This window comes from Dipodomys spectabilis, unplaced genomic scaffold (assembly GCF_019054845.1).
Source record: "Dipodomys spectabilis isolate Male_0828 unplaced genomic scaffold, ASM1905484v1 ptg000073l, whole genome shotgun sequence".
Classification (NCBI taxonomy): Eukaryota; Metazoa; Chordata; class Mammalia; order Rodentia; family Heteromyidae; genus Dipodomys; species Dipodomys spectabilis.
In genome coordinates this window covers 6,148,310-6,172,246 of record NW_024870750.1, presented here as the reverse complement: position 1 = coordinate 6,172,246, position 23,937 = coordinate 6,148,310, and the positions used below count along the sequence as shown (strand labels likewise).

Genomic DNA, 23,937 nt, shown 5'->3' with positions numbered 1-23,937 from the left:
CATGCTGCAACACTAAAGAATATGGATGGACTTCATCTTACATGAAATCAGTCACAAAAGAACAAAAATGTTGTGATTCTACTTATGTGAAGAGTCTAGATTACTCAAATGTGTGGACACATAAAGTAGAACAGTGGTTGCCACAGAAAAACTGGAAGTTGTTCAATGGGCCAAGTTGCAGTTTTGTGAGATAAAAAAGTTCCCAAGACTTATCATCTGTACAGCAATTTGAATATAATTGCCCTACTCAACTTCACTCTTAGAAATGGTTAAGACTGGCAATGTGGCTCATACTTGTAATCCTGGCTGGTGGGAAATGTTATGTTAGTGTTTTTTTGTTTTGTTTTTTGAACAATTAAAAGCCACACAATCACTTCAAAAACTACCTAGATCATGAAGTAATCGCTTAATGTTTTGGATAATTTTCAATTGTATTAGTTTTTTAAGGAATCACGTTTGGCAAATAGACAGGTTTACTAACTTTTAGCAGAAAATATTTAGATCAGCCTCAATGTATATATAAAATAGTTATTTTTGATGTTTCAATAGAGGGATAAAGTATTTTTTTATTTTCAGAATTTCTAATTTAAAAATTCTCACTATACTTTACCCAAAATACAGAGCAACAAGAAAACTGGCTTGTCTTAGTTCCAAACTCTCTTTCTGACCCTTCAGAATCAATCAGAAAACATACGAAACACCTATATAGCACAAGCAGCAGAAGGCTAGGTAAAAATCTACCACCAGGGTAATTAGTCCCCAAATGCAAAATAAAAAGGAAACAAGCAAAACAAAACAAAACAAAATACTTTCTTCTCGTTAATCAAATCGGTTTCTTGACAGGAAACTAATCCAACCACACATATAAATTTAGATTATTTTCTTCTGGTTCGGAAGCAGATCTATACTAACAATTTTAGATACAAGCACAGTAATTTAAATTAAATCTCTAACATTAATGCACAGTAGTAGTTTTGTCTTTGGTTTTTAACTTCAGCACTCAACATCATACACTTTTTTTTTTTTTTTTCTGGTCATGGGTCTGGAATTCAGGGCCTGGGTACTGTCCCTGAACCTCTTTATGCTCAAGGCTAGAGCTCTACCACTTGAGCCACAGAGCCACTTCCAGCTTTTTCTGTTTATGTAGAACTGAGGAATCGAACCCAGGGCTTCATGCATGCTCGGTGAGCGCTCTACCACTAGACCACATTCCCAACTCATCATACACTATTTTAAGTTCTTTAAAAAAAAAAAAAAAAGAAGAAAAAAGGAAAAAAAAATCTGGAGACTAATTCTTGTCAACCCCCTACACATCATTCTTGACATACAACAATGGAATGTAACTACAGTATTAAACTCTGAGCCCAAACACCATTAGAGCCCAAAGACAATGGAAATCAACAAGCAGGAAGATTGGATAGTCTCCAAACTGCAGTAGGCAATAGGAGTAAACTAGAACACTAACAATCTGAGAGCTCAGTAAATATTCATGGACAACAGTGCACTAACATAGATTTCATATACTGAGCTACAGAAAAACAAGCTTAAGTCTTGCCTTGAGACTGAAGCTAATGGTCTAAACGCTGGCGGTGGTCATAAGCAAAGGACAGTTTTTCTACTACGCTCCCCTCAAAGTTAATATTCATGATTATCTACTCTATACTTACCCTTTCATGATTATCTACTCCAAAATTTGACCAAAATTTCTTGTTACTACCAGTTCTAAAACTACAAACCATGCGTTATGTCTTGTGAAAATGCAGGAGCAGTATATATATTTATGACTTGGGTCAAGAACAAATTCAAAATGGCCCATCTGGGGAGGACACACTGGGATGAAGAATTGTGAAGAAGATGGGGTTGGGGCTACATATCAGAAGCTCAAGAAAACTGATGCAAGATGTCAACCTGACCCAGAGAAACTGCTGTAACAGGAAAAAAACCCTTTTCAAACTAAGTCCAATGCTAAGTATTTTCACTTGAGGATATAAGAAGTACATAAGGCAGAGAGAAAAGAAAGTCAGAGAAACATATGAAAGGATTTGCCAACGAAGTTATAAATTCTGTGGAAGTCTAAACTACAACTTGTAACACCTAGTGTCCAGTTCTCAAAGTGTTAACAGGGCTCCTATTCCAGACACTGACCTAAATATTCTAAATGATGATCTCATTTAGCCTTCACAGTAACTGCTAAGAGGGTTATTATTATCATCATCTCAAAAGGGGGTACAGAAGCATCAGTAACCTCCCCAAGCTCACAGGAGGAAACCCTGGGACTCTTAACTCCATGTCTATCTGCTTCCATATCTTATGCTTTAAATTACTATGCATGCTGATTCTCCAAAGGGGAAAATTATAACAAGAAAAAGTATAGTAATACATATGAGTTAACCTTTAATGGACAAAGCTAAATAAGGAAACTTTTAAAATGCTTATTCACAGAGATTTACATTAATGATCCATCAACTATATCTTGGGAACTTGATATGAATGAATCCCGAACCAGAACAACTTTTTTGACATTCCTTTGAAACCTAAAAAATCTGTATGCATGTACTATTTAAAGTAAGTCCAGCCCCAAGTAAGAAATCAACATGAAATGCCTATGTTAAATCTATTTTCCTGTTCTTCAGGGTTTGAGTTTGTAGGCAATTCTAGAAAAATAAAAACAGAAAAAGGAAAGAAAAGAAAAAAGAAAACCCTCCATCTTGACTTTGAGAGCTTATTTAAAATAGAAACATCACAAGCAGTAAATCATCCTTCTTCAATGTCTCAAGTTGTCTTTCAATAAAAAACTCAACATAATAACAAAAACATCTTTAATAAGTAGTAACTCAGTATTGTTGAGTAACTATCACTTGTTTGTATTTTTTAGTTATATCAGTATTTGTAGTAAGAAATACATTTTACATCTAGCCCAAAGTTGCTAACTTTCCCAATGAGAAAATAGTTAAATAATAAAAGGAATTACAGAAAATATAAAAATTCATTTAGAGTTGAGGCTGATCCATAGTAGCTCATTCATTCATTCATTCATTTTAAAGCAGTGTTTAATACGCTAATGATGGCAAAAAGATCAGAGTATAAAATTGCATACCGAAAGGAACTTGTGTGTAACTTCATGCATTAAATATAATTCAACATATAATAAGGACAGAAAATTGGCAGTATAATCTGTTCCAGGTTTACAATATGAGACTCATCAGTTCATCAAAAGCTTTGTAATCACTTCTGCAAAATTAATTGCAACTAATTCTTGTAACTCTGAGAGTTTAGTTTAGACTTGTTATTAAAAAAAAAAACTGAAGTGCTTTCTCTGGGGTATTCAAACAGAAAGCTTAATCTTTGATTGAATAAAGACCAATCCTCCAATACACGGGATCTACAAAATACCAAAATAAACACGTTTATCTTCTGCAAGTACTGATAAGGGAAATTAATCTCTTCCAGAAGAGTTGAAGGTCTTAACAGGAAAGCCAGTCAACTAACCACAACCCTTACTATAAATCTCCGATTCTTTTTTTAGACGATTTCCTCAAAGTTGAAATTTTTAAGTAGGCAAAATTTGTCAAGCATGAGACAATCGATCTTCACACTACAGGCAGGACCCACAATTCTTCACCCTTTTGTAATTGAGCTCCCTGGACTCAAAAACATCAAGGTCTTTTATAAACTTGCATTAAGTTCTAACAGAATGATTACATCGGATGTACTCTTTAGGTGTAAAAATGAAACAGAGCCCTAGAAATTTTGCCACATTTTTCTGCTGCACTGCATTTCCTTTGACCACATTCTCCCAAAAAAAGAAACAACCCACATTAAGATGGCCTAAATGTAACAACACTATCGACATTTTCACTAAGATATTTCTAAGATAATGAAGGAGGTAGATATGCATTTATAAAGTCTGGGCGCTGGCACGACAGGTGATTACCACCCCCCCCCTCCTCCCCAAAAGAAATCCAAGTGTCTGATTTGGAAGTTCAGCTGGAAATATCGCTATTACACACACACACACACACACACACACACACACACACACACACACACACACACACACACACACACACACACACACACACACACACACACACACACACACACACACACACACACACACACACACACACACACACACACACACACACACCCCCCCGTCACAGTGTGACTCCCAGGCAAGTTTTTCAAGGCCACGGCACCAGCACAAAAACGAAACAAAACCTGCACGTGCAGACTGAAAAACAAAAAAGTTAGCATCTCCAGGCCGGCGAGGCCAACCCCTCTGGCACAAAGGCAACGACCCACCACCGACCGACACCTGGCCATCTCCACGGGCCACGGGGAGCCCCGCCGGGTGGGGAGGAGACCCCCGCCTCTGCCCCCCCTGCCCCCGGAACCCACCGAGAAGCCGGCCCCGTGGCGCGGGAGCCTGCCCGGAGGCCGAGTTTTCCCGCACAACTGGAGAGGATGGGGGCGGGAAGGAGCGGAAGCTTCGGGTGCGCTCGGCGGCGCCCGGGCTCCGGCTCACTTCTCTTCAGCCCGGGGGTTTCCTGGCTGGGCGAAGCCCCCCTCCGGGTGGAGCCCCTCTGGACCCCCCCTCCCACCACCACCCCCGAGCAGGCTTGGCTACCCGAGGAGGGCCGGGCGGGCGGCGCAAAGGCCCCCGCGGCCCGGGGCTGGGGGGAGGGCGATCGGGGCGGAGACCCCCCCCCCGAACCCCAGAGAGCACTTTCCAGGCGTCTCCCACCCCCCACGACAAGATGGCGACGTGGACAGCGGGGGAGCCCTGCCCGCGAGGTTAGGGGAAAAAAGGGGGAGGAGAGGCAGAGACAAAAAAAAAAAAGGCCGCCCGCCGCCCCCCTCCCAGGCCGGGAGCGCGGGGCCGGAGCCCGGGAGCGCGGGGCCGGAGCCCGGGAGCGCGGGGCCGGAGCCCGGGAGCGCCGGGCCGGAGCCCGGGGCGGGGACGGAGCCCTGGAGCCCGGGCCGGGGGGCCGGGGGCCGGAGCCTGGGCGGGGCCGGAGCCCGGGAGCGCGGGGCCGGGGCCGGGGGGCCGGAGCCCGGGCCGGGGGGCCGGAGCCCGGGGCGGGGGGCCGGAGCCCGGGGCGGGGACGGAGCCCGGGCCGGGGGCCGCGGCGCTCGGTGGGGAGGGAGGGGGACTTACTTCTTCTTGTCGTTCGCGCCGCCGGCGCCCTCCATGGCGGATCGGTCCCCGCGATGCCTGCGCGGCCGGCGGCCCCCGGGCTCGCTCCGGCCTAAGCGCCGGGGCTCCCTCCACACGCCGAGAGAAAAGGACGGGCGAGTCCGCGGGCGGCGGGGCCCGGCGGGAAGCCTCTCGTGCGCCCGAGGCGGGAGGAGCCGGCGGCGGGCGCGAGGGTCCAGGTCCGTGCTCCAACCTCTCCACCCGCGGCGTGTCAGGGGCAGGCCCGGAGCACTGCCCACCACAGCGGCGGCGAGGACGGTCCGCGCGTCCCCCTCGGACGAGGCGGCTCTGTGCTCTGAGTAGCCGAGGCAGCGGCGGGGGGCGGGCGAGGGCGGGGGCGCGCGCCGCCGCGCGGGGACGGACGGAGGGAGGGGATTGGGGAGGAGCGCGCGCGCCCGCGCCCCGCCCTCCGAGACCGATGCGCGCGCCCGCGGGCCCGCCTCACCTGAGGGGGAGGCGGGTGCCCGGACAGCCAATAGCAAGCGACGCAGGCGGCCGGTCCCCACCCCAGCCCACGTTGTTCTCAACCAATCAGGAGGCGGTCAGCTGAGGCACAGCTGGGACGCACTGCCCCGTTCACGTGCTCGTCTGTGTGCTGTCGGGGAGGAGGAAAAAGAAAGGGGGTGCGAGGCGCCGGGGTCTGGGGTCTGGGTGCCTGCTCCTCCGGAAAGCGACGTCTGGCTCGGGGAGGCGCTGCTGAGAAGAGATTCGGTTGCTGAGCCTCAGGCCTGCATCCCATTGGTGCACTCGTGCGAGTCTCCCGCGTCCTCCCCGGCTCTGCGGGCCCCGCAGCGCGGCTGCACCGCCCCGCCGTGTCTGGGCACGCGTGGGTCACGGCGGTGACCCGACCGCGGGCCAGGCGAGGACGGCCTTCTGCCGGAGCAAACAATGGAACGCTCCGTGCCCCTTAAGTTGTTTTTTTTTTTTTTTCCTGTGTAGAAGTTTGCTTACCGAGCCAAACGTAAATAAAAATATAAATTACTCTTGTTGTAAATGTCTCAGGGGAAGTGAAATTCTCAATGGGAAATCTTAAAATCTGAAGCTATGTTAAGCGTTTGCAAATAAATGGCTTTAAGAGATGAAAGCATCAGGTACCACGTTCGAGTCCTGGTCTTAGACTGAGAGAAAAAAAAAGTGAACATCAATCCGAACTGCAGAGAGAGTGGGGAAAATGACTTTAGACAGGTGTGTGTGTGTGTGTGTGTGTGTGTGTGTGTGTGTGTGTGTGTGTGTGTGTGTGTCGGGCTTGAACTCAGAGCCTGAGCTTCTTTGGCTAAAGGCTAGTGCTCTACCTACCACTGGAGCCCCAGTGCCACTTCTGGCTTTTTCTGCATATTTTGTTGAGATAAGAATCATGGACTTTTGTACCTAGGTTGGCTTCAAACCTGGATCCTCAGATCTCAACCTCCTGATTACCTAGGATTACAGGTATGAGTCATTGGTGGCTGACTTGAGTGATCTTGACTATAGGAACAGACAGTAGCAAATTATTTTTCTTTCTGTGCCTCAGTTTACTCGTTTATAAAATGGAGAAACTAATATTTATGTCACAGGATTATGGATGATTAAGTGAGAAAATACGTGTAGGACATTTGGGGAGAATTCATGGCACACAGGAAGGAATAAATAGATGGTGATCATCTTATTTTTGTTTTTATCTGCACATTTTTGGCTGTTGACAAGTGATTAGTTGGGCTTTGGATAAAGTGTAGCCTGTTTTAATTATTCAATAATGCCAATTATGTTAGTATACCTGCACATGTAGTTTTTAACATTTAAACAAATTACAGCATTCTGATTTTCATACATGAGGATAGTTGCAGAGATCTTCAGTCATTTTCCTTCTCATAATAAATACAAAAACAATTCTATCTGGCAAGAAATAGCCGTATCTTTTGATGTTTAAGACATCAAAAGATGAACATTTTGTAATATCAGCTCTAATTCAGAAGTTTTGATGATTTCAAAAGGTTTACACAGAAGGATAATTCAGCCTACAAAATATTGTTGCATATTCATTAAATTTGCTCTGAGTTAATTCCCTTAACAAAAATCTATAAAATACGGTACTTTATGCATGTGTAAATAGTGGACACATAGTTATGTACATGGAAGGTGATATTACTCAACCCAGTAGGTGTTGTGTGTGTGTGTATGTGTGTGTGTGTGTGTATGTGTGTGTGTGTGTACATGCACCAGTCCTGGGGCTTAAACTCAGGGCCTGGGCACTGTCCCTGAGCCATCTGGCCCAAGGCTAGGGCTCTACCATTTGAGCCACAGATTCATTTCCAGTTTTTTCTTGGTGGTTAATTTTCTTTGACTTTCCTGCCCTGGCTGGATGAGGATTACCAGGCTTGTTTGGAAACACAACCCTCAGATTTTAACCTCCTGGGTAACTAGGATTACCAGCATGAGCCACTGGCAATTGGCTCAACAAACGAGGTTATACATAATAATGAATGCCAAAAGTATCTCCTAATTCAAGCAAACTTTTAAAATGAAATCTTAAAGAGCAAAATTTCTGATGGAAAAAAATTTAAAATCACTCCCTTTACCACCTATTAATAAATGCATTGAAGTCACTGCTTTGTAAGTATATCTTGATAAACAGTCTTATTTAATCACCTTTTAATCTGTGTAAGTGTCCAAGGTTCACTTCACAACCAGCATTGTAGAACTTACTAAGTAGTTCACCAGACTACTTGCAAAGTGACTCTGTTGACTTTTACCCCAGATTTAGTAAGACATTGGGCAGTGAGTCAGAAGGAATCAGGTTAAGACCTGAATTATGGATTACTACAAAAAAACGATGGAGCACACATCAGAAGTATAGTTTAAACTATAGCAGATGTGAAGAAGAACCATAGTCAGCAACTGATCCTTGACATATTCCCCTTTGTTTCTTCTTCATCTTCTTTGTAGTTATAATAATAACAATCACACTTTAAAAGGTAATTGAGGAATTAATGGAGGCTCAATGAAGACTAGCTTGAGAATTAAAAACCAAATACACTTTCTTTGAGTTTTTGCTATTGTTTTTTACTTTTCTAAGTTTCCCTTTGAAATACTTGCTTTCAGTATTTCACTATGAAAATCTGAACAGTCTCCACTTGCTTGCTTGCGTGCGTGCGTGCATGCGTGCGTGCGTGTGTGTGTGTGTGTGTGTGTGTGTGTGCGCGCGTGCGTGTGTGTGTGTGTGTGTGTGTGTGTGTGTGTGTTGGGGTGGGGGAGAACAGTTCTTAAATGTTCTTATAATCTGTGCTTTCAGTAAAACCTGCCCTCAAGGAAATTATTTGATCAGAGACTTACCAATTGGTGTTTACCAAAACCTCCAATTTGGCAAAGAGAAAATATCCAACTCCAGCCATCTCCATGGGAGAAGGGAAATAGCTCAGGCTCATGAAAGGTCTGAGATATAGTCAAAGAACTATAGAATGCTGACTGTTCTCTTCACTTTATACCACAGGAGAAGGGCTCCTATGATAGAGTACTAAAGCTAAAACAATGCAAGTCTCTGACTCTATTTCAGGATTCCTTAAGGACATCTAAAGACAATGTGAGAAACAAACAAAAAACCCCAAAACAAAGAAATGGAAGGAAATGTTGGTCTATTTGGTATACTAAACAGTAATCTAAGTTCTCCTGGAATTTCACACTTAAGTCCTATCTACTACATTCCTGTGATCTGATTAGGCACATTGATCTTCAACAAGATCTGTCAAAGACAAAAAAAAAAAAGTCTGGAGAAAAAACGAACACCAGAATCAGACTCAGATGTAACAGAGAACGGGAGTTCTAACATAATAAATTAATGCACTATTAACACTCAAAAGTGGTCAGTTTACAAAAACAGATAATGGAAGTACAGTATAGCAGTTAAGACAGAAAAAAGGGGAAGTGATACACTGAAGCTCTCTTTTACTATTAACATAGGCTAATAAAAAGGAAGGAATAGAAATAAAAAACAATGTAACTGAAATAAAGAATGCATTCAATGGGCTTGTCAATAAACTAGATACATCCTAGCAAAGAAAGACTGAGATTGAAGGTATGTCAAGATAAATTTCTAAAACTGAAATTGCAAAGAAAAATATGATGAAACAAATGGAAAAGGATATGTGGATATGTGTGGATATGTGTGGATAATGGCAAAAGGCACAACCTAATTATAATGGGAATATCAGGGAAGATGGAAGGAAGAAGAAATATTTGAAGAAAAAAAAAACAATAGCTGACAATTCTCCAAATTTAATGACAAAAAAACAAACTATAAACTGGGTAATATCAGAGAAACCAGGACAAATGCAGGGGATTTTTTTTTTAATCTCAACTAGGAGACCAGTGGTTTACAACTGTAATCTGAGGTATTCAGAAGGCTGATTGTGGCTCACAGTGGAAGATTGTACCTTGAGTAAAAAAGTTCCTAAGACTCCATCTCCAAACTAAAAGCCAGGCTGCAGGCATAGCTCAAGTGAGAAAGGGCCAACAATGTCAGCCAGCCAGCCAGCTAGAAGCCCTGGGTTAAAATTCTGGTAATGGTAAAAAGAAAGAGAGAGAGAAAGGGAGAGGAGGAAGGAAAGGAAGGGAGAGGGGGAGAAGAAAAAAGTGGGAGAGAGGAAGTAGAGGGGGGAAAAGAAAAATTACACATGGGCAGAACATATTCAAATCAGAAAAGCAAAGGAAGAAAATTTTGAAAGAAGAGATTAGGAGTAAGGGAATACTGGAAGATATACCTTAGTTTTAGCAAAGAGGAAGGTTAAGAATTTTATGAAACTTCTTTTCAGAAGTCATGCAGGCAAGAAAGTATGGAATGAAATATTCAAAATTCTGAGAGAGGAAAAACCCTACCAATCTAAAATTCCATACTCAGTGATACTATCCATCAAAAGAGTACAAATATCCTTAATTCAAAAGCAAGTCTGAGGGGCTGGGAAGGTGGCTCAGTGGTAGAGTGCCTGCCTTGCATGAGTGAGGCCCTGGGTTTGATTCCTCAGCACCACATATGCAGAAAAACTGGAAGTGGTGTTGTGGCTCAAGTGGTAGAGCACTAGCCTTGAGCTGAAGAGCTGAGAGACAGCGCCCAGGCCCAGAGTTCAGGCACCAAGACCGAAACACACACACACACACACACACACACACACACACACACACACACACACGTCTGAAAGTCCTTGTCAAAAGACCTGAGGAAATTTGCTGCCAGTTGAACTGCCTTATAAGAAATGTTAGAAGGGGGCTGGGGACATAGCTCAGTGGTAGAGTATAAGCCTAGCAAGAAATGTTAAAAGATCTTCAGAAAAATAATGTAGGTCAGAAATTGAAATTACACACAGAAAAATAGAAAGAATTAAGGGAAAAGAAAACATTTCATGGGCTGGGAAGGTGGCTCAGTGGTAGAGCGCTTGCGTTGCATGCATGAGGCCCTGGGTTCGATTCGCCAGCACCACATAAGCAAAAAGAAAAAACGCCGGAAGTGGTGCTGTGGTTCAAGTGGTAGAGCGCTAGCCTTGAGCTGAAGAGCTGAGGGACAGCGCCCAGGCCCAGAGTTCAGGCCCCACAACCAGACCCCCCCCCAAAAAAAAACCCCAAAAAACAAAAACAAAAAAGAAAACATTTCATTTTTCTTACCCATAAGGGTTCTAACACATAACACATAATTCAAAAAAGTAATACTTTCTGGATTCTAATTCATGAAAAAGTGAAATGAGTGATAGCCCATGATAGTGGATGGAAGGGAGGAAGGGAGGAATCTATTATTAAGTTTTTGCATTACTAGAGAGGCAGAATATTTGAAAATGGACTTGGACTTGCCATAACTATTGTAAACCCTAATGCAACCCCCAAGATTTAAATTATATTTTTCTTTTTGTGGCTTAAACTCAGGACCCGGATGCTGTCCCCAAGCTTTTACACTCAGTGCTCTACTACTTGCTGTACCACTGTTCCATTTGTGCCTTTTTGGTGGTTAATTAGACATAAGTTCCTGCCTTGAGCTAGCTTCAAACCATGATTATTACTGGTCAGCTTCCTGAGTAGCTAGGATTACAGCCACTGGAATCTAACAAGATTTAAAAAAAAGCTTTCTTGAAAACTAAGAGATGAAAGAAAATAGGCATTTTGCCTGAGCAAAATGCTCAAAGAAAACAGAAGATGACAGAAAAAGAGTGGAAGACAAGAAGAAAAGAAGAAGCAATGGAAAAGGGCAACAAAGAAAATTCCAACAAATTGACTAAAACCAATATAAAACACAAAACAAAAAATGACTCTAAACAAGCTATTAATGCAAGGTTGCAGGATATAAAGCTAATATATAAAAGTCTATCTCTATATACAGCAACAGACAATCAGTAGTTGAGTTAGAAACACAATACTACTTATATGCATACCAAAATGGAATATTTACAAATGGCTATAACAAAATATGTGTAAGACCTATGTAAGGAAAAACTACAAAACTCTTATGATGAAGGACACTAAAGGAAATCTAAGTGGAGAGGTATTTCATATTCATAAAAAATACTCAAGATTTTAAAGATGTTATTTCACTCAGCTGATCTCCAGATTCAGTGTGGGTTTCAAGAAACTAGAGTCTATTTAAAAAGGCAAAAACTAGAAGAGCTAATACAGAAGAAGGGGAACAAATTCAGAGAAGTGAAACTACCTAACTTCAAGGCTTACTATAAAACTTTTTATCGTGAAATTATAAAATTGTGGCAAAAGAGTAGACAAATGGGTCTATGGAACGGATGAGAAAGCCCAAAACTGGACTCACACAAAAATGGCCATCTGTCTTTTACAAGAAAGCAAAGGTAATTCAATGGAGAAAGAATATTTTTCAACAAGCAGTGCTAGGGCAACTAGAGTCCATAAGCAAAAAGCAATTTAGACTTTTACCTTTATTCTCAAAAACTAACTCAATGTGGATCACAGATCTAAATATAAAACAGAAAAGTAAATGAAATTTCTGCTTCGTACTGGTGGCTCATGCCTGTAATTCTAGCTACTCTAGAGGCTGAGGTCTGAGGATTGTGGTTCAAAGCCAGCGCATGCAGGAAAGTTGTGAAACTCTTAACTCCAACTAACCAGTAAAAAGCCAGAGGTGTAGCTGTGGCTAAAGTGGTAGAGCATAGGCCTTAAGCAAAAGAAGTTCATGGATAGCACACAGGCCCCAATACACACACACACACACACACACACACACACACACACACACACACACACACACGTCTGGAAAAAAAAAGGGAAAATCCATCTGTTGTTGGATTTGGTAATGGAAATTAAAATACAACATAAAAACCATAATCCATAAAATAAAATTATTAAATTGGGCTCATTACACTTATTTTTTTTCTTTGAAAAATACACTGCTAAAAGAATGAAAAGGCAAGCGATATACTGAAAGAAAATATTTGTAAAACACATTTTTCATAAAGGTCTTGTATCTATGACATGCAAAGAAATCTTAAAACTTGACAATAAGCCTTATAAGTGGTGCACACCTGTAATCCTAGTGAATCAGGAGGCTGAGAGCTGAGAATCATAGTTGGAATCCAGTCTGGGCAGAAAAGTCTCCAGTTAACCAGTAAAAAGCCAGATGTAAGGATGTGGTTCAAGTGGTAGAGTGCCAGCCTTGAACATAAAAACCAAGCAGAGTGCAAGGTCCTGAGTTTAATACTGGTACACATATAACACAGACACACATACACAATTGACAACAAGAAATGAACAAACTCTACTAAAGAAGATATACAGGCCAGGTGCTAGTGGCTCATATTTGTAATCTTAGCTACTCAGGAGGCTGAGATCTGAGGATCACAATTCAAAGCCAGCCCAAGCAGGAAAGTCTGTGGGACACTTATCTCCAATAAACTACTCAGAAAAAACTGGAAGTGGCGCTGTGGCTCACGTAGTACAGGGTAGCCTTGAGCAACAAAAGCTCAGGAACAAAGCCCACCAAGGACAAGCCCCAGGACTGGCAAAAAAGAAAGGAAGAAAGCAAGAAAGGAAGGAGGAAGAGGAGGAGGAAGAAGAGATGATAAACAAGCATATGAAAATGTGTCAGTATCATGTGTCATTAGGGAATTATAAATTTGCACAAAAATAAGATACCATTACATTTTCTTTTCTTTTCTTTTCTTTTTTGCCAGTAATAGAGCTTGAACTCAGAGCCTAGGTGCTGTCCCTTAGTTTTTTGAGTTTTTTGTTTGTTTGTTTGTTTTTTGCTCAAGGCTAGCATTCTACCACTTAAGCCACAGCTCCAATTCTGGCTTTTTGGTGGTTAACTGGGGTAGAGTGAGGGATGAAGAATATATAGGAACTCTTTGTGTTCAGTTCTTTGCTAATCTAAAACAACTTTAAGAAATAAAGTTCATTAACACTTTTCCAAAGTCATTTAATATCTTTCTGAATAAAGCAGAAAGTTTACAGTTGTAGGGATGAAACCTAAGGAAATGTGTTTCTTTAACAGAAAGGAAAGAGAGACTTGGATATTTTTCTAAAATCAAAGTCACATAGTTGGAAGATTCTCACAAGCCATAGCTCTCATAACATTTTCCAGAAGAGAAAAGAGATTAGAGTTTCATCTGTGGAAGTTCATGGTAGAACTCTATCCTCATTGACACTTACAGGATTTCAACATCTTCAACCATTAAATGAATTTTATTTTTTAAATTTTTTTGGTCCGGTTGTGGGGCCTGAACTCTGGGCCTGGGCACTGTCCCTCAGCTCTTCAGCTCAAGGCTAGCACTCTACCGCTTGAGCCACAGCGCCACTTCCGGTTTTATTCTTTTTTGCATATATGGTGCTGAGGAATCGAACCCAGGGCCTCATGCATGCAAGGCAAGCACTCTACCACTGAACCACCTTCCCAGCCCAACCATTAAATGAATTTTAAATTGTTAAAATTACCATTTTTCAGTAGCTAAGGAGAAAATAACCTGCCTATAAAATTGCACAGTAATAGAAAGAACTTTATGAATCTGCCTTTCCAACTTTCTATCTCCCATCAGAAATGGCACCAATATGTTAGGTTACAGCTGGACAATGGTCACTCATGCCTATAATCCTAGCAACTCAGGAGGCTGTGAACTGAGGATCACAGTTTGAAGCTGGCTCAAGCAAGACAGAGACTTATTTCCCAAAAACCAGCAAAATCCAGAAGTGGAGATTTGGCTGTAGTAGTAAAACATCAGCCTTGAATGACAAAAGCCAAATGAAAGGCTTTGAGTTTAAGCCCCACCACACACTCACACACACACACACACACACAAGTAAAAAAGTTTAGATGACATAGAATAAATCATTCTATCACTCATATATGTTAAGTACCCATTCTATTTTGTGTCAGACATATACCTTTGGTTATTTAGGTTTGTATATTGCTGGGGATGAGCTGCTTTGGGGCAGGAATACTTTATCTGGGAAGCCTTGTATTCTACAACTAGCAACCAGAACACAAACCAATCCTTTCGCATGCATCTGCTATATTCTAAGCACTGTTACGCACTTTAGCTATGCTCTTTCATTTAGCACCAAGATAGTCCCATGAGGTAGGTATTGTAATCATATTATACATCATAAGTTAATAACTAAGGAGGTAGAAATACCAAATGGCAAGAAAGTAGGATTATAGACCATGTCACTCATTTGTGCAGCTCCAATTATGATAACAGTGTGTAGGGAGTGCTCATAGTATAAAATATGAGCACAGGGAAAAATAGGTCATCTTCCTGCAGTGTCAATTTCAGGACAAAAGAGAGTTGAGTAATAAAATCACACTTGTGCATCTGTGGGTTTGTTATGTATTTTTTAAAAGCATTTCCAAATACAGCAAATGAACAAATATAGGAAAGTTCTTCTAACTTCCTTTGCCTATTCCTTCTTCCTAAAAGTATCCGCTGTTACCTATTACAGTTAATCCTTGAACAGTGCTGGGGTTTGGGTTATGGACACTCATATCCACCTCCCGGGGAAAAATTCATGTAGAATAGCTGGGAGCTGGAGGCTCATGCCTGTAATCCTACTCAGGACGTTGAATATGGAAGTTCAAAGCCAGCCTAGGAAGACAAATCCCAGACAAATCTAGTTCCAATTAACCATTAAAAAAGCTGGAAGTGGAGATGTGACTCAAGTGGTAGAGTACCAGCCTTGAGCAAAAAAGCCAAACAACAGGGCAGGGTCTTAAATCCAAGCTCCTGTACCAGCGCGCGCATGCGCGCGCGCGCACACACACACACACACACACACACACACACACACACACACACATACACACACACACACATTCATGAATAATATTTGACTCCCCCTAATGTAATGACTATTAGCCTGATATTGAATGCTTTATAGATAATATGGACACTTGCTTAGCATGTCTTTTATGTTATGTGTGTGTGTGTGTGTGTGTATGTGTGTGTGTGTATGTGTGTGTGTGTGTGTGTGTGTGTGTGTGTGTGTGTATTATATGGTAAAAATGCTTGAGAACCAGGAGAAACTTTTACTGCAATACAGAATTTGCTAGAGAAAAAAAAGTGTTCATGTGGAGATACTAAGATTGTGTGGCACTTTGCAACAAATAAGCTCAGAGCGATAGCTACAGGAAGCAGCTGCAAAATCATTATAGTAGTGTAAGTGTTATAATTAATTTTATGTAGTTATGATTATTTGGGGGTTGGTCCTGGGTTTAAACTTAGGGCCTGGACTCTGTCTTTGACACTGACATTTCCACTCAAGGCTGGCACTCTACCCCTTGAGTCATAGCTTTATTTCCAGCATTTTACTGGTTGAGGTACAAATTAATATTATATAATTTGGGGGCTAAAATTCAAAATTTTTCCATCTTTAAGGTCTATATACAGTCTGCTGAAGAACCTCTTGCTAGATGATGAATTTTCTAGGATTTTTTTGGCATTTCCATCTGACTTTGTTTCAGTGATGTAAGGAAAACTTTTTTTCTTTTTTCATATCATAACACAGCCAGACAAGTGAGGAAAGAAAACCTTAAAATAAGGAGAAATGAGCTTACTTTTGTAAGCTATTTGTGTGACATAGTCATTTTCTTCAAAGCAACTATTTTTTTTTCAATCAGGAAGAAAATCACTACCCAGAAGTATTAAAACAGCTAGTGAATAAAATACTCAAGTAATGTTTTTCTCCTAAATGCCAATTTCTACTTTTAGTTATATAATTTTTCATCTGAGGATTCCTAAAATAAGCATTTTTAGGGGAAAAGTTTAATAGGATAATTAAAGCAGAAACAAAAGGAAGATCTTGCGTTGCTTAATATTTATCTTAGCTTAGTGTTCCTTCCATATGCCCTAAGCCATAGGCAATTCATATTTTCCAGATATTGGGTGGATAATGTTTTCCTTTTGATTTTTTTTTTTAATGGGCATGCAGAATCAGTAGCTGCTTGGCTCTTAATTTGGAAACCTTATGAAGTTGCCTATGGTTAAGTGAGTTAGAACTTGCCTACGAAGAACCACAGGTGGTCACATGAAGTTGATTAATTTTACACTTTGGACTTGCAAAGACAGGTTAGTTCCTCTCCTGGGTAAATGAAACTTACATGGCAGCACCAAGAAGGCCAGAGTCTCACTGGATTATCTTTATTATTGAGGAATCGTAATATGAAGCATGTACTATATGCTAAGCTTACAGGTGGATCTTGGAGAACTATAGACATTCTCTATTGTTACTTTAAACACCGTTTTCTAAGTTCTGACTACATCTCTACCCACCCAGCCCCAACTTTTACCCATTTTTCTGGGATTGCAAGACATAAAGGAAGAGCATCAGTGAGTTGTTAAAAGGTTTTGTATTTGGCAGATCTTTTGTATTTGTGTGGATCCTTGGAGAGCCTGTTCTTTCTATGTCCAAATCTGTCCAGTGGCCAGGCAGCAGAGTGTCCCTGAGCCTTGCAGTGTGGTAATTCTCCACCCTCTCTTTCAGATTCTCTTGGCAAGATCTGTGGCAACTAGGTTCAAGGTCAATTGTTTGCCTCCAGATCTCATTGATGTGGGCACTTCATTGATAATTTTTGCTGAAACAAAGACAAAAGACCAAGTTTGGCTGGCATAAGACTTCCAGGATAATTGCTCAAAGAGTATGTGGTAGAAAAAAATGGAAGATCATCCTAAAATGCTATCAAAATGGTATACCAATGGATACACTAGTGTATTTCAAAACATATCAAACTCATATAAAGCAAAAAGTACGTTCTTGTACATAATTTACACCTCCAGAAGTTGATCAGAAATGGCACTGTCATAAATAGCCTTGCCACTTGTTTAAGGTGCCAGTCTCCTATTTTGCTCTTCCCTACCAGGCTATAATTATCCATGATGGATCACCCAGACTTTCTCTACACCATAGACTTGAGTGGATCTTCTTGGTTCTGTCTCTGGATCGTTGACTTCTGGATCTCAGCTTCATTTTTTTAGAGCGTTACGCATCCTTTTCCCATGACTTCAAGCAGGAACATGCATATAGTAGCTGATTGTCAGCATACACAAAGGAGGAGAATTGGGGAGGATAGAAAAACGGAATGAATTCTCACCACTCAAATATGTGGATGAGAAATAAAACGGTCAGGTATAGATGTTGAAAGCTTGTTCCTTGCTCTTCCTGGCTCAACTAGTTTGCCATATGTCTAAGGAATAAATCCTGCTAACTTATATATGTGTCATTGAAAATGTGGCAGATACTGAGATATATAAGTGGTTCTTATATTGTCTGTAGTCATCTATAGAGATGCAGATTGTCTTTCCTTCTTTCCTTCCTCCTCCTTTTCCCTCTCCTCCCCTCTTCCACTCCCTTTCCCTTCTCTTCCTTTTCTTTCCTTTCTTTTTGAACTTATTTTTTAAAAGCAAATCCTCACTATGTAGCTGGAGTCAAACTCTCAATCTTCCTATTTCCTAAGTCTTGGAACTGTAGGCATGTACAATCATGCTTGGCTTAGCTATATGTATTCTTAAATGGCTTAAGAACTTGGACATAGCATATAGGAAACCTAAAGCTTGAATATGACTTCAAGATGGTAAAGAAACATTCCAAGAGCGCCTTCCAACTAAAGAAATACATTGCCAATGAGAGTGTTAGTTGTGTGTCCTATAAACTTAAGAAAATCAGACACAGAGGTTGGATGTTTTCTCTTAGTATGTGGAAGCTAGAATTGTTTTACAAATATATAAGTAAATACATTGGTTGGTATGCAAGTGTACATGCATGTGTTCATTGAAATACAGTAGATGTAGAAGAGAATTCCAGCAGTGTAATTCCTTAGCAAGGCCAAAACTGTACTTCAATAAAATGAACACCAGGAAACAGGTACTTGAAAGGGAATGGGGTTGGGTACAAGTGTGGTGGTGGGGGGGTGGCGTAGATGAATGAAGAGAAGAAGCAGGAAGGGGTGAGTAGCAGTCAAAAATTCAATGTATAGCCTACACAGTTTAGGAAAATCGAGGGAAAGGGTGGGTTGGGAGGGATGAGTAAGAGTATTGAAACGGGTGACACTGATCAAGATGCATTGTATTCATAAACTGCTTTGTTGAATGACAACTCCTTTGTACAATTACTTAATAAAAATATTTAAAAACTAGGTTATTTTTTTTTTCTTTGGTTGGTGGTGGGGCTTGAACTCTAGGCCTGGGTGCTGTCCTTCAGCTCTTCAGCTCAAGGCTAGTGCTCTACCACTTGAGCCACAGCACCACTTCCTGTTTTCTGAGTGGATTATTGGAGATAAGAGTCTCAGGGTCTTTCCTGCCCCCTCTGCCTTTGAACTTTGATCCTCAGATTAAAGCCTTCTGAGTAGCTAGGATTACAGGCATGAGCCACCATGCCCGGCTAAAAACTAGGTTACTTTTAACACACGTATCATAGTGCTCTTATGACCATAATTTCAACAGAAGATAAACTCTACCATGCAATGATTTGTCTGTTTTAGTTAAATGTTGTATCTGTAGTATCTCAAATCCAGCCTCACACAAAAGGAGTTCAATAATATAATTTTGTTGCTGTTCTAAAAACCTATGCCCCATGAATACTGTAGGCACTCTGAAAACAAAGAATAATGTGAATAAATAATAATCTTTGAGAAATAATGCCCTCAAAAACATTCTTCTAAGAGTGAAACAAGCTCTATGTGCATATATAGATCTGGTGTTCCTGGTCTGCCCACTGATCCTGGTCTACCTGATCTTTAGTAATGCATCTGAAAAATAAGGAATTTAAGCTAAATAATCTCAAAGTCCCTTATGACAAAACTCCTCTAAAATTACTTGTCTTGGGCTGAGGGTGTAGCTTAATAGTGAAGTGCTTGCCTAGCATGCATGAAGCCCTGGATTCAATCCTCAGTATCTCTGAAGAACTAGCTAAATAAATAAATATAACTTATCTTACACAGCTTCCATCCCAAGAAATACAACAGGAAAAAAACAACACCAGTAAATAACTTTTCAACTAAATAGGTTGAAAATTATTGTGAAACACTAAATGTATTAAGCATTATAAAGTTTTTCCCATGAGAATAGAATGTGTAGTATTTTCAACTCACCTTCATACCCATCACCTGTTTTACTTTCAAAGCAACCTTGAAAAAGTACTTGTTATCCTGTACTAAGTAATGGGTTCATAGCACGGAAACAGAAGACTGAAGATAGATGTAAGAGCAGAGTCCAGATCTCTAAAATATGTGTTTTAGTTGTTCCCCCTTCTAATCAATGATACTTTTAAAGTCCATACTAAAAACATTTACAATTACTGTGAGAATGTACCGGGGCACCTTGGCCAACATGAAATTCCAATACTAATAGAGAAAGATAAAAACAACTTCCTTTTCAGCAAAATATATTTGCATTTATCCCATTTGATTTGATTTATACAGATGTTGATAAGCCTTCTGGGAAGACCAATGGAATAATGTTAATTATTCAATCTCAGGCATAGATAGACATTACAGATGATAAAGAACCCAGTGGGAGCACACGGATGAATCTCAAAGGCAATTTGTCCTGGTATGGATTTGAGTTAGCCATGAGAGCTAAGGCCTGAAGAGAATCATTCTGGTTTGGGAGATTTTCATGTAAGACACTTTTGGAGTTTAAGAAATGTTGTGTAACCTATTTTGCATAAGCATGTGGTTAGATTATTTTATACCCATGCAGGCAGGATTGGATGTTAAGTATGATGCTTCTTCAATCCCAGTACATTTACTTTATAATTTTTTTTAAATTTTTGTTATGTAGAATACTGCCTTGAGCTACTATAATGTAATTTGTAGTTGTTTATTTTTATACTAAAAAGCTTTAACTAAAATGTTTAAAAAATTAAATTTCTTTATTATTATTTCTGTTTATGTGGTACTGAGGAATTGACCCTAGGATCTCATGCATACTAGGCAAGCACTCTACCCCTATGACACATTCCTAGTGCCTAAATAAAAGGTTTTAATACTCTCTCCCCCCAAAAAATATTGTGGTGGAACCCTCTAACATAGTATAATACAAAAGCGGTAAGACATTTTCGCTTGCCATTAGCAGTCACTACTGCTTAGCAGTTACAATGTCCCAAAGTTTGAGTGACAGCTGGAGCGACTGAGAAGGATCTATACCTGGTACAGAATGTGGCAGTGGCAAGCAATACATACATACACTATATATGTATGTATTTATGTATTTATTTATTACAGAGTCTTGCCAGCCTTGAGCCTAAGCTAGTCTGAAAATTGCTAGCTATATAGCTCAGATTGGACTCAAAATTGCATCCTCCTACCGCAGCCGCCCAAGTATTAGGATCATAAGTGTGTGTACCACTACATCCAGCACAGCCAACAACATTGAAATAATTTGCCAGCTGACATTTGAGTTCACCAGTGTGGCGGAGGCCTGACATCATTAGGAAAATGAATGCCTTAGACTCATTAATTAATACATGTGAGATACTCCTTTGGGAGTCTCAGAAATACATTGGGGAATTGGAGTTCCTATCTAAATGAAGTGGGGACTTCTATTTGGGGGAAAGGTCATATTGGGATTCAAGATAATGAGTATTCTTTTCTAGTTTGGGTTCTTAAGTCTTGCTGCTCAAGAATGCTTTCTGATTAGAAGTTTGACTTCTAAACTGAGTAATCTTTAAGCTAGTTCTCAGTGAATGATCTATTGATTTCAGCTAGCTCCTGTATACCTGGAAACATTTCTCATGAAATTGCTTTAAAATATTTCCAGTGAAGATAGCAATTATGCATTTTGTCCAAAATTAATTTTGCTTGAAATTGAAATAGCATTTAACTAAATTTATCAAGAAAGCAAATTATAAGCATAAATAATAATTTGTGTTTCTTAATCTCATACTAAATCTATGTGTCCTTTGCTTTATGAAAAATGAATTGGGAAGTGTGGCTATAGCTCATGTGGTAGAGTGCCAGCCTTGAGCAAAAGAGCTCAGGGACAGTGCTCAGGCCCCCATGACTGACCAAAAAAAAAAAAAGCAATAGGAATGATATGAATTTTATTTTGCCAGGCACCAGTGGCTCATGCTTGTAATCCTAGCTACTTAAGAGGCTGAGATCTGAGGATCACAGTTTGAAGCCAGCCTGGGCAGGAAAGGTTGTGAGATTCTTTTCTCCAAAAATAAATTAGAAAAAGCTGGAAGTGGCTCTGAGGCTTAAATGGTAGAGCGCTAGCCTTGAGCAAAAGAAGCTCGGTGACAGCACTCAGGCCCAGAGTTCAAGATCTGGGACTGGCTAAAGAAAAAAAGAAAAAACAGGCCCATATCAAGCATTGAAATAGAAACAGCAATAAGAGACCTCCCAGCTAAGAAAAGTCCAGGACCAGATGGTTTTACAGCGGAATTTTACAAGGCCTTCAAAGCAGAGCTCACACCAATTCTCCTCCAACTCTTCAATGAAATTGAAAGAGAAAGCTCACTACCGAACACATTCTATGAAGCCATCATAACCCTCATCCCAAAACCAGGCAGGGACGCATCAAAGAAAGAGAACTATAGACCCATTTCTTTGATGAACATTGATGCAAAACTTCTCAACAAAATTTTGGCCAACCGACTTCAACAATTCATCCAAAAAATCATACACCACGATCAAACAGGATTCATTTCAGGGATGCAAAGCTGGTTCAATATACGCAAATCAATTAATATTATTCATCACATCAACAGGAGCAAGAATAAGAACCACATGGTTATCTCAATAGACGCAGAAAAAGCATTCGACAAGATCCAACACCCCTTCCTGATGAAGGTTTTGGAAAAATTAGGAATCCATGGAACATTCCTCAATACAATAAAGGCTGTATATGACAAACCTACAGCCAGCATTATACTCAATGGTGAAAAACTAAAGCCATTTCCTCTTAACTCAGGAACAAGACAAGGATGCCCACTCTCTCCACTTCTCTTCAATCTAGTATTAGAATGCCTAGCTACAGCAATAAGACAAGATGCAGACATAAAGGGGATCCAAATTGGGAAAGAAGAAATAAAACTCTCCCTCTTTGCAGATGACATGATCTTGTATTTAAAGAATCCCATAGACTCCACTCCCAAATTACTCAAGCTGATTCAAAACTTTGGCAAAGTAGCAGGTTATAAAATTAACCCCCAAAAATCAATGGCTTTTCTGTATGCCAACAATGAGAAAAGTGTGGCTGAAATTAGGAAAGCAACTCCATTTGTAATAGCCCCACAAAAAATAAAATACCTCGGAATTAACTTAACTAAAGAAGTGAAGGACCTTTATGATGAAAACTTTAAAATCTTGAAAAAGGAAATCAACACAGAACTTAAAAAATGGCAAAACCTCCCATGCTCCTGGATTGGAAAGATTAACATTGTGAAAATGGCAATACTTCCCAAGGCTATCTACAAATTCAACGCAATACCTATCAAAATTCCACCCTCATTCTTCAAGGAAATAGAAGAGGCAATCCAAAAATTCATATGGAACAATAAAAGACCCCGAATAGCAAAAACGCTCCTCAACGGAAAGAACACTGCTGGAGGAATATCAGTACCAAATTTCAAACTCTACTATAAAGCCATAGTAATCAAAACAGCTTGGTATTGGCATAAGAACAGACCTCAGGACCAATGGAATAGAATTGAAAACCCAGAAATGAACCTACAGACCTATCGCCATCTAATCTTCGATAAGGGAGCTAAAACAATAGAATGGAAGACAGACAGCCTCTTCAGTAAATGGTGCTGGCAAAACTGGTTAACTACATGTAGAAAACTAAAGCTAGATCCTTATATATCACCCTGCACCAGAATCAACTCCAAATGGATCAAAGACCTTGAACTCAAAGCAGACACTCTGAAAACATTACAGGATGGAATAGGAGAAACCCTGGGTCTCCTCGGCTCAGGCCGAAATTTTCTGAATAGAGACCCGGAAACACAACAAATCAAAGAAAGGTTGGACAAATGGGATTGTATAAGGTTGCAGAGCTTCTGCAGGGCAAATGACATAGCTAGCAAGATCAATAGAAAGCCCACGGATTGGGAGAAGATCTTTACTAGCCATACAACGGACAAGGGTCTCATATCTAAAATATACTTGGAACTCAAAAAATTAAACCACCCAACAACAAATCCTCAAAGAAACAACTGCCCAATAAGTAAGTGGGCGAAAGACTTAAAGAGAAGCTTCTCTGAAGAAGAAAGAAGGATGGCCAATAGACACATGAAGAAATGTTCAACATCCCTAGCCATAAAAGAAATGC

The 23,937-nt window shown here is 40.5% G+C and overlaps 1 protein-coding gene across 3 annotated transcripts in view; it reads right to left on the bottom strand.

Annotated features, from left to right (window-relative positions):
- Positions 1–5,513, bottom strand: part of Hif1a (hypoxia inducible factor 1 subunit alpha) — a 50,950-nt gene extending 45,437 nt beyond the window's left edge. For all 3 annotated transcript variants that reach the window (XM_042682503.1, XM_042682505.1, XM_042682504.1), the window contains exon 1: positions 5,162–5,513. In XM_042682503.1, coding sequence (XP_042538437.1) covers positions 5,162–5,196 — 35 coding nt within the window. In that variant the 5' untranslated portion in view covers positions 5,197–5,513. The remainder of the gene's footprint in view (positions 1–5,161) is intronic.
- Positions 5,514–23,937: the final 18,424 nt, after the last annotated feature.